The 16,588-nt window shown below is 43.3% G+C and overlaps 2 protein-coding genes across 2 annotated transcripts; both read left to right on the top strand.

The window, feature by feature from the left end:
* The first annotated feature begins 4,502 nt into the window (after nucleotides 1-4,502).
* LOC117862869 (wall-associated receptor kinase 4) lies at nucleotides 4,503-11,298 on the top strand. Its single transcript, XM_034746407.2, has 4 exons — nucleotides 4,503-5,459; nucleotides 6,202-6,675; nucleotides 9,462-9,611; nucleotides 9,848-11,298. The coding sequence occupies exons 1-4, from the start codon at nucleotides 4,568-4,570 to the stop codon at nucleotides 11,098-11,100; spliced, it is 2,769 nt and encodes a 922-aa protein (XP_034602298.1). The 5' UTR covers nucleotides 4,503-4,567; the 3' UTR covers nucleotides 11,101-11,298.
* A 1,593-nt stretch (nucleotides 11,299-12,891) lies between these two features.
* LOC117864657 (reticulon-like protein B1) lies at nucleotides 12,892-15,245 on the top strand (the record flags this gene model as incomplete). The annotated part of the gene is made up of 3 exons (XM_034748776.2): nucleotides 12,892-13,081; nucleotides 14,098-14,278; nucleotides 14,398-15,245. Coding segments are annotated over 3 exons (543 nt in total), but the record flags the coding sequence as incomplete, so codon positions are not given.
* Nucleotides 15,246-16,588: the final 1,343 nt, after the last annotated feature.

Genomic DNA, 16,588 nt, shown 5'->3' with positions numbered 1-16,588 from the left:
AAACTGCGGTCCTTCTACTCGCATCAAATAAGTACATACAAGCAAACAAGGAACTAAAATAAGAAAACAACACACCAAATAGTAGCAACAAAGAAAAACAAGTTCATAAACTAGTCTACGTGTTAAGATGAACTCGTAGATGCAAGAATCGTTCAAAACGGATCTAAAACGCTAAAGATATAGCCTAGACAAGATGTAAGGGCTTATCTACAAGAACAGTAAACTTCCAGGGACTAAACTTAAAGAAACCAAGAGCTAAAACCTAATTATGCATAGAAACCGAAGATCTACTATGTAAAACAACAGATCTAGGATGGCGAGCATAAAAACTAAGAAAGGCAGGGCTAAAATGGAAGAAAAAGGACCTAGATCTAATTTCTTTTGAACTGCGCTGGACCTCGGGTGCAAAAATAAGAAAATTCAGGATCTCTTTAGCAAAAGAGCAACGGCGCGGCAGGGTTGATTGGTACGCGACTGGATTGACTCCAGTCAGATCTGATCTGAGCCGTTGAATTGGGATCGGGCGGCTGGTGGAGCTACACGGCGGCGGGCGATGGTGCCCACCGGCACTGGGCGTCGAAGTTCACCGGAATCGAGCAAAGCTTGAGTTCCCGGCCACAAAACTCGACGGGGACTAGCTTGGGACGAAGCTGGGGAGCTTGCGAACCGATCTAGGTGGTTCCCATGGCGGCTGAGGCGACGGAGGCGAAGGGTGACGTGGTAGGACGGCTCGAGCAGAGGAGCTCAACTACGGCGAGCTCGTGCGCATGGAAGGAAGCACATGAGCGCACAAGATCTTCATGGGAGTTTTCTTCACCTCCTTGCGGTGCTCTGGGTGGTACTTTTGGTGACTGGAAGGCGGCGGTGACGTGGGTCATCAGCGGCAGGCCCAAGCTAGGGTTGTGGCAGCTCGATAGCTAGGGCGCGGGAGCTTAGGGTTTTCTTGGTGGGGTTGAGGGGGTGCGGTGGCGGTTTAAATAGGCTCGGGGTGGGTGTCTTGGCGTGCGGGCAAAGGAAGGCGGGGGTGGACGGGAGCAGCCAGAACGCAGACTAGAGTCCAGCTCGGATGCAACGTGAGGAGAGGGATGATAGGTGGGCCCTGCCTGTCCGCAGCTGGAGCGGAGGCGGCATGAAAGCGGGCTGGTGCGGGAAAATGGGTCGAGGCGGCTGCGCTGCGGAGCTGGGCTAGAAGCGGGACGGCGCGGAGGGCGCTGCTCGACGGACCTAAGGCTACTGCTGCGCTGGTGAAACCGGGCCGAAAGAAAGAGCGGGTCGAAAGAGGAAAAGGAAAGGGAAAGGAAAAGAAAAAAGTTTTCCTATTATTGAAAAAATTCAAACAAATAAATTCAAATGCGAATTTGAATTCAAACAACCCAAGAAAATAATGCACCAACATGAATGCTACAATGAACTCCTATGATTCATTAAATGCAACCTTAAAATTCCTTAATCATGTGCAATTAAATTCTAACAAATTTTATTAATTGCAAAGTTTGACGCAGCCGGTGGGGACTGGACAAAAGTTTCTGCCTACCAGCTAGCAAGCCAACCAATCGAAGGCAGCTAGCCCACTACAGTCGCGGGCATACCCGCATATGCCTGCTGGAGCAGCTGTGTCAAGTTCTATGTTGTAGGTAATGGGCATTAACGTAGTCCGTTACCAGCTTTACCAGAGGGTAATGGGCGTCAAAATAACAGTCACGTACCTCTAGTGAAAATAGTTATATAACGGCTACAAAAATCCGTCAACGTTGTTGGCCAAGCCTGTAGTATTGAAGTCACTGTTCTGAGTCGTGGACTGAATGCCTAACTCGCCTGGAGATTGGAATTCCAGCTTTTCGAATTGACGACGTCTTTTTTAACAACTGTACCACACACATCAGTCCAATGCTATTTACTGCCTCCAATGAAGGTGTCGAAATCATGAATGCGCTGCTGCCCTATTCTACAGGTTAGAATAGTTTTAGCGTGTAGAGTAAGACAATACGACTTAACTGATGACTAACATTGGACGACTTGGTGTTATGGGTCCCACGACAAGAGCGTGCAGCGGCAGCGGCAGCCGTTCGAACACGTTGATGAAGCCTCTTATTATTGGTCTCGTGTGGACAAGACAACTCGCACTAATTATTCATTATTCTCGTCCATACATATCTCGTGTGGAAAATAATGTTTTCCTGATTTGTCACGCTAATACTTGACTGACCATATATTTGAAATTTTATGAAAATGATTCTCTATAATGGCTAATCGGGTTTTTAATTTAAATCGTGTAGGGACTTTCTTAATTGGTCCAGATCCCAACAAAGTTCAAGTCCAGGAAACATTGTTTTTTGCCAATACATTTGAATGCAGATAATATAATCGCATATCTCTAATTATAGTTGTGACACTGAAGTGTATGGAAAACAAAAGCTACGCCACACACTACCGGAAACACAAAGTTTGCCGAGTGCCCCAGGCACTCGGCGAAGGCCCAAAAACACTCGGCAAAGAGTTTGCCGAGTGTAACACTCGACGAACTGCACTCGGCACACTTCGCCTCGGCAAACAGTGGAGTTGCCGAGTGCCGAACGTCGGGCACTCGGCAAATGGTTTGCCGAGTGTCAAAAAGCACTCGGCAAACATTTTTGGAAAAAATAAAAAAAAACAAAAACACCGGCCGCCGGCCACCGGCCACGGCCACCACGCCGCCACCGGCCGCCACGCCACCACGCCACCTCGCCGGCTGCCACCACGCCGCCTCGCCCGCTGCCGCCCGCCACCACGCCGCCTCGCCTGCTGCCCCCACGCCGCCTCGCCCGCTGCCGCCCGCCACCTGCATGCCACCTCGCCCGCTGCCGCCCGCCACCACGCCACCTCGCCTGCTGCCCTCACGCCGCCTCGCCCGCTGCTGCCCGCCACCTGCACGCCGCCTCGCTCGCTGCCGCCCGCCACCACGCCGCCTCGCCCGCTGCTCCCACGCCGCCTCGCCTGTTGTTGCCCGCCACCTGCCCGCCGCCTCGCCCGCTGCCGCCCGCCACCATGCCGCCTCGCCTCCTGCTGCCACCCGCCACGCCGCCACATCCGGCCGGGAGGGGAGGGGCCACCGCCGGAGAGAAGGGGAGCGGGCCTCGATGGGGGAAGGAGGGGTGGCCGCGCCGCTGCCGGAGAGAAGGGGAGGGGGCCTCGGGGGGGGGGGGAAGGGGAGGGGGCCTCGCCGGGGGAAGGAGGGGCGGCCGCGCCGCCGCCGGATCCGGCCGGGAGGGGCGGGCCGCGCCGTCGCCGGGGAGGGAGGAGGGGAGAGGAGGTGGAGGGGCGCCGGCAGGAAAGGGAGAGGGAGGGAGGGAAGGGGTGGCGGTGGCGGCTAGCCGGCGGTGGGGAGAGGGAGGTGGGGGCGGTGTTGCGCGGAGCTAGGAAGAGGAGGGGGGCGTCGGGGGGCGCTGGAGCCTGGGAGGATGGGGTAAAATACTTGGTTTTGATGTTTGCAGAGTGTCCCCCATGGGACACTCGACAAAGAAAATGAAAAAAAAATTTGCTGAGTGTGAAAAGAAAAACACTCAGCAAACATTATATAATTACCTTTAATACATTATTAAAAATATCCAACAGTTCCAAAAAATTAGCAAAATGACACATGAAACAATATATATTCTCTATTGCATATAAAAAAAGTTTTGTGGTCAAATCAAATCTCGACCGTCACTTTGACTCTAAATCTAATCGAATTCTTCTCAACGCTACTATTCTTCTTCGGAGATGCTTCGGTTTGTAAACATCGCACGTGACAACATGTGCAAAACCTTCTCAATTTTTTACCACAACATCCACGTATGATATCATCACACCATGACAAATCTCATGATTTTCCGACTTCGTTTGCCTTTTTTAGAATTTAAAAATCATTCGATCACATGTTTGTGGTTATGTTTCCTGAACGAATGTTTTTAGCTTGGCACTCGGCGAAGAGCTTGTTTGCCGAGTGTTCGAAAAAAAACACTCAGCAAAGAAAAAACACTCGGCAATTTTTAGCTTTCCGGTAGTGACACATGAAAAAAACTTACATGCATACCTGGTCCAATGGATGCCACGTGTTTCATACGGCGAATCTAAATCGTTCTTTTGATTTCTCACCCGCCGAGTTATATATGCGAGAAATCATAAGAGGAGTCAGAAAATCAAATTAAGGGGCTAGTTGAGATTGGCAAGACCGACACTGCTAGTTGAAATTAAGGGGTTGGATTTGGAGGGGTATACACATATTTATTTTCTCGTTAAACAAAAGTATCAAATCCCTTGATATTTTGATCTTTTTGTTAGGGCTTCCATATTTTGGTGTTGTGGACCCAAAAAGGCAAGCAGTAGGCTATTGTTCTCTAACCGGCCAAAGTTGACAACTGGAAAATGCATGTGGAGAAAAAAGAAAAAAGACGACAACCTTTAGCCCCACAATTATATTGTGTAGTCAATGGAAATGACTAAGTTGCCCCAACATAATTCTATATAATGATGCATACCCTGTTTTCGAGCTATTCCTTCATCATTGAAACTGCAAACCACATAACATACAAAAGTCCCGGCGTGGAGGATGTTTCCATTATTGCTCCTCCGTTCACTGCTGGGGATTCAACTATTGATGCTGGTATCCGTCGTGCTGGGAAGCCAAGCAGAGAGCAATGGCACGGTTTCCACCATCCCCACCCTCTCCGGTTGCCAGACGAGCTGTGGAGACTTGACCTTCAGCTATCCTTTTGGCATCGGGCCTAATTGTTCCCGTGGTGGTGACTTCCAGCTTACCTGCAACGAGTCTGCTCAGCCCCCAACTCTCCTTCTACATGATGGCATGACCCAGGTTGCCTACAATATTGTCACAGAGGATACAGGGTCGTACAGTTCGAGAACAGATTTTTGGATCAATTTTCCAAATAGTACTATCCCAGTGAGTTATGGTGTTCACACATACAACATGTCGTGGAGTTCTCCTGGGAATTCATTTACAATTTCTTATATCTCGATGAATATCACTGGTTGCGACTTTGACATATATTATAGTGATCGGTATATGAATAGAACATCGCCGGTCTGCACACTTAAATGTCCTACCAGTGATATCACGGACATGGCGGCTAGGCAAAACTGCAACGGCACAGGATGTTGCACGTTCAGATGGGAGACAAGTGTTCGAGCATTTAATCTCACATTTGTCCGTCACAGAGAAAGCAGTCCAGAGGTAAATTATAATCGGAGCTCTTTGTGGGATTACATCAACGTAACTACAGTTGATGCTGACCTCTCCTGGAACATCGTCGATCAACCAAACTGTGCGAGTGCCAAGGAGAATAATGCAAAATTTGCTTGTGTTGGCAAGAATAGCCAATGTATCGATCATTATGATTTTGGGTATATTGGGTATTATTGCAAGTGCAATTCAGGTTACGTGGGCAACCCATATTTAAAAAGTGGCTGCTCGCGAGACAGAGGTATATATTAACACTACCCAGTTGTAAGAAAGCCAGCTTCTTCTTTCATTACACTCGATTTCTGTATTGAGAACTTAAGCCCGAGACCATTCAGATATATAGATTTATTATTTATTAATAGAAGCGGTGTTTACGTCTTCAAAAAATGGTACAATATATAGGGCAGTTAAAAGGAACCCGTAGAAATTCAGCAAATTATAAGTGGCCCTGCTTGACATTCTACAGATGTTGTAGATATGCCAACTGCATAGTCACCCATATGACCAACAAAACTACAATACTTTACGTATTTGCATAATTGATATTCAGTATGTACTACTTTTCTTCCATTCATTTTCTTTCCGAATTAAAAAATCTCCTAGGATTGACACAATTGTCAACAATACCAGAGAACCATAGTGGGTGTCAGGGTGTGTTGAGCAGAATACAAAATATGAGTGTTAGAAGTATGCACCCGTGGGGAGCAGAATACAAAGCGCAGTAGGTTTTCGTGAGTCTTTGAGATTGGTAACTATATCCTCAAAGTTATAACTTTGGGTCCTCTAAAATAAGTAGTAAGAGAATTTGGAGGAACTTGTCCCAGATTGTGGTGGCTTATATTCAACCTAGCTAGATAGTAATCATCCCATTCTGGGTCACATTACAGCATCTATTTGTATATTAGATAAAGGTATTACCTGCCAAAAGAAAAAGTATTAGTTTTCTATAGCACTCATTGTTTATACCTTTCTACTGGAATTAGGTTACAATCCTGCGGCGCAACAAAAAGCCAATTGCAGCCGTGTTTGTGGAAAGATCAAGGTTCATTTTCCATTTGGGATTGAAGAAGGTTGTTTTGCTAGAGAACAGTTCTTTCTCAACTGCACAAATGTGACAACTTCTACCCTACAACTGGGAGATTATTATGAATACTCTGTGACAGAGATCAATATTGACGAAGGGCTTATCAAGTTCACAGATGATTATGAAGGATTAGTTAACCATATTTCTGACGACGACCCTGGCATTTTTGTTAGGTCAGGTGAGTCAGTTTCTTTGAAATGGGTTGTTGCGAATCTAACTTGTCAAGAGGCACAGGCAAATAGCTCTGGATATGCATGTGTTAGCGCAAATAGCAATTGCATTCCAGTTAACTCTACAAGTGGCTACGTTGGTTACCGATGCAATTGCTCCTATGGGTTCCAGGGAAATCCATACCTCCATAGTGGTTGCGGAGGTAACTAAACTCTCCTTCCCATACAAAATTATGATCCTATATGTTAAATACATATCTTTATATTGGAAATTGTAATTTTTAAGTGTGACTTAACTACATACTAAAATGTTTCTAGTATCAACTAGATACTACAACAAAACATTTTTTTCTAGCAGCTCATCCGTGATAGTAAAGTTTTGGAACCAAGTACCAACACGAATAAGGAAGTTGTACTAGACAAACTCCTTATGGGTTATCCACCAGCAAAAATATCTTCATGATTATATGTGCAACTTTTGTCCTTAATACTACTAAAGAAATTGTGATTTTTGGTAACTGCTGTCATGCAGGCAGCAAAATCACAGCTGGTCAAAGATATGGACCGGTGGTATTATTCTCCTCATCACTGCCACTGATACCTCCATGAGCCGGCCCACATATTTTCCTACGTGTAATTTGAATTTTATCTTACTTAAAGAATTCATAATTTTCCATATAGACTCTGATGGATACAATAAACTCTATATAAAAATTATAAGTATCAATGAGATCTACATTCTCGCAGTTGATATTTTTCATTTAAAGTTGTTTTTCTAGGACACGTATGAAAGCTGGATATCATTATATTAACAAGGATATATAGTGTATGATAAACACATACAACATCATTCACCCCAAACCCTAGATATTTACAGGAAAACATGGGCACCTTTTAAACTAAAAGAGAACCCACTATGACCTTAAGCTCATCATTACATTTTCAGGCTCGGGGCAAATAAGAGAGAGAGCCCCTTAGCTTGATCCTCCATAAAAAGCACACTGATTCATGTGTTTCTATGGATACCAAGCCCCTAGAATAATGATGGAATTTAATCCTTGTAGTACTTGCCAGTCCAACCAAATCATTACTCCATGACCACCAGCAGCCATTAGAGGAAGATTCAGCAGGTTGCCGAGTCAAGCTTTGTAGGCCGACATTCTGTAGAACAGAAACAAAACTGTTGGGCTAAATCACAGTACAAGCAAGTGGTTAATTGTTCCCGCCTCTTGGTCATAGAGAGGATAGTGCTCAGGATGCTGTAAGCTTCGACAAGTAAGGTGATCGGCCATCCACCATCTATCACATACTCCCTCCATCCGAAAATGAACAACATCGTGGGATTTTTCATACAAATTAGGGGTGAATGAAAAAGACGCATATGCCTTTAGTTAGTTGTGTTTGCATAGAGAAGATGGAGGCAATCCGTTTCTATTTAATCATGCATGCACGAGCTAGATTAGCGTACTAGATTATGCATGCACGATGCTTAAATCCCAGATTGCATTCTTTTTGGGACAAAATTTGATTCCAGGATGGTATTCTTTTTGGGATGGAGGGATTATGCTACAAGCCATATGAAGAAGTGACATATCCAAATACACTGCCAATGTTCAAACTGAACCGCACCTCGAAAAAATCCCTCATATTCTGACTTAGCCGAATAATCCCTTAAAGAAGATAGGCGTCAAACATGTTTATCCTGCACACTAGCAGGCTGCAACAACACAGCCTGAGGATGAGATCCCAAAGGTCCAAATATCCAGCACTTACACCCACTGTAAGGGCCCCTTGCATGTCAGCAATGGAGGCATTATCAGTAAGAGCCTCCAATATAGTTTGCTTGTTAGCCCTTCGCTTGGCCACCAAAGCAAAGAGATAAGGTGCAAGAGAGATTATATGCCCATGAAGCCATATCTCTTTCCAAACAAGAGTGTGCACACAATATCCAACCTTAGTACCAATAGCCTTCGAGAAGAATGCTTGAACACGATGATGTACATGTATTGGAAATATGGACCAAGGCCTATTGGGTTGTGTTTTGTAACCACAACCATCTTATACATATTGCCCAGCCCATGCGTTAAAGATCAGAAATGCCTAGGCCAACTAGTTCAGTTGTGTAGTAAACTTTTTACTCATACCAGATGACAATGTTTTACACTGTGGATTCTAACTGGGGTCGTTTTAGAGGGGCGGTCATGTGTTTAAAGCTTGGTAACCACACATGTGGGTATTTCACACAAAAAACGTGCGACTTTTGTGTTGCAACGTTCTACTGTGTGGCTAGATCAGGGGTGACTTTTGAATTCATTATTTTCTTAATTTTCCCAAGTATCCATGTCAGTTTAAAAGATATATGCATAAATATTGTGTTCGTAAAATATTACAATTTATAGTTTATTCGGAATTTACCTTGTACTGAAGTTATGAACTGCCATGCATTACATATGGATGACAAAAAATATGATATTTGCATTGTCTAAATAACTAATTTGTCAATGGTATAGTATAGTTGTTACATGAGGCATTTAATGATGGTGTATACTCCTTCGTTTATGTTTATAAAGCGTACGTGCATAGCTAGATTCAAACATTGCTATCTTTGACCAATAATTTAACCAATATTTTTTTTATTTTTATGATGTAAACTTGACATGGTTGGATTTGTAATCAAATGTAGTCTCCAATAATTATAAGTTTATAACCATAAACAATATAATATAAGATAAATTAATGATCAAAGTGTAATTTGGGAGACCGTGCCATGTCATATCACGTCTTATAAAAATAAATGGAGGGAGTATATGAACTTTTCGATAGATGTCTTAATAATGTGAAGATGATATACAATATTATGGTGCATGTGGCGTCTTGAAGTAGGGAAGTAATTATTCCTTTGGTTTTACATTTGATTATATCAGTAAACTATGAAAGGTTTTAGCAAATTCTGGCTACCTAAAAAAAGATACATGTGCTTAATTTGCAGATGTTGATGAGTGTCAACAACCAAACAGATGTCAAGGAATGTGCCACAATACTATAGGAAGCTTCCACTGTACCCCATGCCCTGAGAAGACAGTATATGATCCAACCAAATTACAGTGCTCGTCAATGAAACAACAAAATGCTCTCTTAGGTAAGAAGTATATTTTTTGAGATATTGTTAGTGGAAATTTATCTACAGAACACTACATTTACCTGGTTTTGTCACTATGACACTCAGTTTGTTATCTCGAGGACACTTGATGGTGTCCTACAGATAATAAAACTTGCTGCTGTGTCCTATAGAAAAGTTTGTATTTATTTAGTGTCCTGTAGACAAATTTCCCTATTATTTATGTTAAAATGGAACTCATAGGTACAATTTTTCAGGTGTTATTATCGGTCTGTGCAGCGGTTTTACAGTTCTGCTTCTTAGTGTTGGTGGAATATACCTCACTCGTCGATGGAAAAGAAACATCCAAAAACGACTGCGGAGGATGTATTTCCGTAGAAACCAGGGCCTACTCCTAGAACAACTAATATTATCTGATGAAAATGCTAGTGAAAAGACAAAGATTTTCTCTCTGGAGGAGCTTGAAAAGGCAACAAATAATTTTGATTCCACACGTATCCTAGGCCGTGGTGGACATGGTACGGTTTACAAAGGCATCTTATCGGACCAACGTGTGGTTGCAATAAAGCGGTCTAAAATTATTGAGGAAGGTGAGATTAATCAGTTCATAAATGAGGTTGCAATTCTTTCTCAAATAAACCATAGGAATATTGTTAAGTTATTTGGATGTTGTCTCGAGACCGAGGTCCCACTACTGGTGTATGATTTTATCCCTAATGGCTCACTTTATGACTTCCTCCATGGTGGTTCAAGTAACGAATTAGTTTTGTCATGGGATGGCTCCCTCCGGATTGCGGCCGAAGCTGCTGGGGCTCTTTGTTATCTCCATTCTGCAGCTTCAGTATCAGTTTTCCATCGTGATGTGAAGTCATCCAACATTCTCCTTGACTCCAACTATACCGCTAAAGTGTCAGATTTTGGTGCTTCAAGATTGGTTCCAATAGATCAAACACATGTAGTTACCAATATCCAAGGAACGTTTGGATACTTAGATCCAGAGTATTACCATACTGGGCAATTAAACGAAAAGAGTGATGTTTATAGTTTTGGTGTGGTACTCTTGGAATTGCTTGTAAGAAAGGAGCCTATTCTTACAAGTGAGTCGGGCACAAAGCAAAACTTGTCTAACTACTTTCTGTGGGAGATGAAGAATAGGCCTACTACGGAAATAGTAGCTCCTCAAGTTCTTGAGGAAGCGTCTGAAGAAGAAATAAACTGTGTTGCATCTCTTGTGGAGATGTGCGTGAGACTCCAAAGTGACCAAAGACCTACTATGAAGCAAGTGGAGATGGCACTACAATTTCTGAGGACAAAACGAGCAGAATCCAATCAACCTGCTGCTGGAAAAGATGAAGAGAGGCAACCCTTGCTTATGAAAGGTGATATAAACAGCTATCAGTTATCAGGCATTGATTTTGGGAAAAAATCTGAACTTTCCTCATCTCAACGTAGCAAAAAGTTCTACAGTCTGGAGCAAGAGTTCCTCTCGACTGCTGGTTTGCCACGTTAGACGTGCCTCAAGTCCAACGATATGTTGTTCTTCGTGATAATCCATCTAAGCATCAGTTAAATGGGGAACTTTATATACCTGTATATTATTGTAGATAGACCTTCTGGTGTGGAGTGAAATGTTTGTCTCTGTAGGTATTTGTAATGCATATATATCCTGAGACAATTGCACGATTTTACGTTTTACATCTTTTTTTTATAGAGTATGACCTGACTGATGCTCTGGCAGCGTCATGAGGTGTCTCCTGAAAATCGCCTTCTCTGCTCGCATCGGCGGAACCTGTCGCCCCCTTCCTCACAGCCTCCCTCCTTGCAGTTGCGGCTGCAGAGGAGAGCCCGCCCCATGCTGTGATGAGCGTTAGCTATGCGTAGGCCAGCATACAACCTCACTACCACGCAGGATACCTGTCGGATCTCTGGTGCTGGATTTCGCCCCTCCGCTACCGTCGTCTCCTTCATCTCGGCCGTGGCGCGCCGCATAGCTTCTGCTGGCCTCCCTGCTTGCAATTGATTTCTGCTCCTCTTCCTCTGTTCTCCATTTCCCCTTGGTCTATCTAGTACTCTCTGTTCACCCTCCCTCCCTGTTACCACTTCATTATCAGCATTTGATTTGTGCGTTTTCCCTGGTTCAACTTGAGATAAGACGCAGGTGTTGTACCGATTTGATTATATATTTAAATGATTTAATTATTCTGTTGATTGACTTATATACTGATTTGCATGTTCCAATGAAAATCTCATGTGAGGGTTGTTATTACCAGGTAAAGTTCAAGAGACGACACTAGATTTCCAATTTTCCATTTGGTAAAGCATGTTTGTTCTGTACCTCAACTGATCATTATATGTCGTTAACTCTTCAATTATATGAATTGATCAAAATCTTTAATTAATTTTGAGTTCATAAATAGATTAGCAAATATCGAGCTTTTTAACTTTGGGCACATGGCTATGCTTGTTAATATTTCCTTTTGCTGTTCCACTATCCATTACTAAGCTTAAATACACAGTAGACTAAAAGTAACTTTTATCCACTAGCCAATATTTTCCAAATAATGAATAAGTACTATTCTTACACAGTTACAAAGTACCGATTGTTATCAAATTTATATATATTATCGACATATCATCACCTTTGGCGTTGATCGACCTAAAATTTATGTATATTGTTATCATGGGAACTAAAAATTGATATTATATTTCCCCTTATATGTTCTGTATACAATCACCAACTAACAGAACTAGAAAGGAGTAGTAGAAACATGAAGGAGAGGAAACAAGAGTGATAAAAGGTATAACATTCAGATTGCTAAACATAAAAGGTATATATATATATAGGATTATACTATTTGGTAACCTAGGTACGGAATAAACTATTTCGTACCCGAGTCACCCGCGGATCCGGCTCGCACCTTCCTGCCGGGTTTTTTTTCTCCCGCTTCCCCCATTTTTTTCCCACTTTTTCCTCCGAACGTGCATCTTCGGTCGTGGGTGGTCCGTTCAGTTCCCGTAGCGGACGCCGCAGCTCGCCATTCGCTGCCGCCGTCTCTCACCAACCCCAGTCGCCGCCGCCGCCTCCCAATGTTGTTCCCCCTCCTGGTCCTCGTTGCGTTCTCGCTGTCGCTCCCCATCCGCAGCCACCGTCGCCTCTCCCCATCCGTAGCCGCCGCCGCCACTCGCCATCGGAACCGGCCGCCTACAATCTCCATCCGCAGCCGCCGTCGCCTAGTGGACGCCGCTACTCGCCATTCGTTGCCGCCGCCGCTGCTCGACAACCGCCACTGCGTGATTCCGTTTGCGTTTGGATTCCTCGTCGTCCTCGGACTCCGACAACGACGAGCGGCCGCGCCCCTCGGCGCCCGCCGCCGAGGTCAAGCCCTCCTTCTCCGACTCCGCAGCCGCGGCGGCCGCCGAGGCTAAGGCCAAGGTGTTCCGCCTCTTCGGCCACGAGCAGCCCATCCACAAGGCCCTCGGAGGAGGCAAACGTGAGGCTCTGCTTCATGCTCTGAATCACGCTGTTTTTTTTATGGTTTTGACTTGAAATCGGTAGATCGGATCTGGTTGCGTGGGATCTGGACGGGATTGAAGCCTTGGGTTGCAGGTTAGATCTGATAGGTTTATGCCTTGGATTCAATGCAGCTTGATTGCATAGTGGTACACGATCTGATCTGTTGAGCTTGTCTGAAACTAGCCTTCCAATATTTTTTTCAATTGTCTGGTAACAATAGAATTCTATTGCCTATTGCATTTGCAACTGCTTACATAGATGACGAGGATCCCTTGCTTATGAATGCTTTGTCGTTTGGGCCAGTGCATTTTGGAGGTGTTATATGTTCTTTTACGGGGGTCAATACTGTTGGGGTCTTTTGGTTGCTTTGCATTAAGATGCTGACAAATTGAAGTTTCTTACGAAAAGAATCGATCAACTGCTTTATTTCACATTGTGTTTGTCTAAAACATAAGGCCTTGCCTTAGAGAGGTTGCGATACTATCTTATTGCACTGTGTCTTTGCACCTGATTGCATATTTACTTAAATGACAACCAGAGCACTCTTTGCTTGCAAACATTTTTCTTTGTCAAGTTAGGGGGCATTTGGTTCCCTTTGCTTATTTTTAGCACGTGTCACATCGAATGTTTAGGTACTAATTAGGAGTATTAAACGTAGACTATTTACAAAACCCATTACATAAGTGGAGGCTAAACGGCGAGACGAACCTATTAAGCCTAATTAATCCATCATTAGCAAATATTTACTGTAGCAACACATTGTCAAATCATGGACTAATTAGGCTTAATAGATTCGTCTCGCCATTTAGCCTCCACTTATGTAATGGGTTTTGTAAATAGTCTACGTTTAATACTCCTAATTAGTATCTAAACATTTGATGTGACGAGTGCTTAAAAATAAGCAACCGAACCAAACCAGGCCTTAATTGTCTTCCTGATTATCTACTATTATACCTGCCATATTCATATTCATTGCTGTTCTTTATTTTGCAGCTGCTGATGTATTGCTGTGGAGGAACAGGAACATCTCTGCTGGAGTACTTGGTGGTGTCACTGCAATCTGGATCCTCTTTGAATGCCTTGGCTACCATCTTCTGACCTTCAATTGCCATGGTCTCATATTCTCTCTGGGTGTTCTCTTTCTCTGGTCTAACGCCTCCTCGTTCATCAACAAGTAAGATTTCAGCTTATTGTGATATACTGCACAGACTTAAAAGGATACAAAGTTTGTTCATCGCAAGTTACATGGATATAGAATTAGTTAATGATGTGAAATCCTGCCCTTTATTTCAGGTCTCCCCCACGGATCCCAGAGGTGATCATTCCTGAAGATCTGGTTGTCAACATTGCACTATCTACTCGCTATGAGATCAACAGGGCCTTTGTCAATCTTCGCCAGATTGCTCTTGGCCGGGACATAAAGAAGTTCCTTATGGTACGTCTACTATGTGATTGCCTGTGCTGATCACTGGTACATGTTTCTTCTTTCCTGTAGCTAGTGTATGTATCCATTTTAGGATTATCTCGTATGAATGCAAATGTACCCTATTATCTCGTATGAATGCAAACATACCCTCTTTCCTGTAGCTTTAGAAACGTTGGACATTATTCCTTTTTGACAAGGTTATATGCAGTTTTGAGCTCTTTCGTAAAATTGGAGATTATTCCTGAACTTTGCACTGCTCATTTTTCTTCAAAAACTTAAGCAGAGGCGAGCTTAATTGCCTAGTAAAGCCAGCCTGTCTGCCTGTGTTTATAATTTTATATCCATAAGAATGCTTCTGATTTCTCAGAGCTATATGTCATGCCAGTGTATTATCAGTTTGTCTTTATCTTTGCTCCAAATCAATGCCATCACTGTTGTTTCTCGAATACTGGAAATACTCATTGGTGCAGAGACAAATTTTATTTTATTTTGAATCAGGATGCCGCAGCAGGTGGCAGTACCATGGAGATGAGGATGCGGAACAGTGGGTGTTCGCAGGGACGTACGCGGATGAGCTCTTTGAAAAAGAGGTCAGTGAATCTGGGTTCCTCCCAATGGTCGCAAACGATGATCCTCTCTTAATCACCTATCGCACATGCCTTTATCTGTGACTATGGAACTAGCTGGCTCAATGCTACAATGGATAGAATGAAGATTTTATGTTCCCACGAGCCACATTGCATAAATTTGCAAGGTAATGTTGACTAAATTCTGTTCAAACATGAACCAAGATTTGAAAGGTTATAACTCTTTTGCTCCTATAATTTTGTAGGCATCCATGCTTTGGAGAAGAAGGTTGACTGCACTAGCTTATGAATTCGCTGACATTGAACTCATGTTACTTGCATATTTATCAAGGGAACCTAAGATGCATATTTATTGGCATAATTAATCCATTTTACCAAACGTTTTGCAAAACGGCTTTAGCTTCACTAAAAAAGCCACTCCACCGAAGAAGCCGAAGCCAAAGCCGTTTTATGAGAAACCGAAGCTCTACCAAACGGGGCCTTAAGCTCCACAGCATGGCTCCTGCTTTTTTTTGTTCTGACAATTGCTTCATTCTCTCCTGTGGACTCCGGTGAGCTAGGGAAGTCTCTACATTGCTTCCGTGTTTATTGGCAGAAAACTGAAGGCACCTAAAAAGGGTGTTTTAACTTTTTGTTATGGCTACCACAGCATGGCTCCTGCATTTTTTTTGTTCTGACAATTGCTTCATTCTCTCCTGTGGACTCCGGTGAGCTAGGGAAGTCTCTACATTGCTTCCGTGTTTATTGGCAGAAAACTGAAGGCACCTAAAAAGAGTGTTTTAACTTTTTGCTATGGCTACCTCTCAGATGTAAATTGGCTTCCAGGAGAATAGTTCACTTATAATGGTTTAGGGCTTGCTTTTGTCTGTATATTCAGAATGATTTGACCGTTGCTATTTTGACAGCCTTTTACATTCACATATCTGTATTATGAAGCATAAATATAATGTTAGTCCTGCTTGGTTGTCCCTCTCTTTTTTCTCTTTGCACCATTTTTATGCACATAGATAATTTTATGATCCATCTATTCATATTCTTGTTAAAAAATTTCATGCAGTTTTGGGTGCATTAAGTTTACACAAGGAGTGCATGTGGGACTCCTCTCATCCAGGGGGAGCTGGTAGACTATCAATAGCCATCGGTGTCTACATTATGTTCTACGAGTACTTTTGTTTTCATTTCTTAGCAATGTAATCGCCCATGATGTAACCGTTCCAAACTCTTACTCTTTCTTCTTAAATGAAAGGCAGTGCTCCTGCCAATATTTTGAAAAAACTGTGGAGCACCCTCCTGGAGTCCTTCCCAGTACAATGCAATCTTGTCCTGTCATGCTCGTGGGCACTTTGATTTTGCGATCTTCATCTGTTGAATGCTAAAAATTTCTCAGTGGAGGTTCTTATATGTTGGACATGTCGTGTCACAATAATTTCAACATGAGCTGGCCGGCAATCACAAAATCATTGTATTCAAA

This window comes from Setaria viridis, chromosome 7 (genome assembly GCF_005286985.2).
Source record: "Setaria viridis chromosome 7, Setaria_viridis_v4.0, whole genome shotgun sequence".
NCBI lineage: Eukaryota > Viridiplantae > Streptophyta > Magnoliopsida > Poales > Poaceae > Setaria > Setaria viridis.
This window is presented reverse-complemented; position numbering and strand designations above follow the sequence as displayed.

Bases quoted from the DNA above. Each gene is read 5' to 3' on its own strand.
- LOC117862869 (XM_034746407.2), top strand. From the start codon at position 4,568: ATGTTTCCATTATTGCTCCTCCGTTCACTGCTGGGGATTCAACTATTG. The intron at 5,460-6,201 runs GTATATATTAAC...TACTGGAATTAG, and splicing joins TGGCTGCTCGCGAGACAGAG to GTTACAATCCTGCGGCGCAA. The intron at 6,676-9,461 runs GTAACTAAACTC...CTTAATTTGCAG, and splicing joins CCTCCATAGTGGTTGCGGAG to ATGTTGATGAGTGTCAACAA.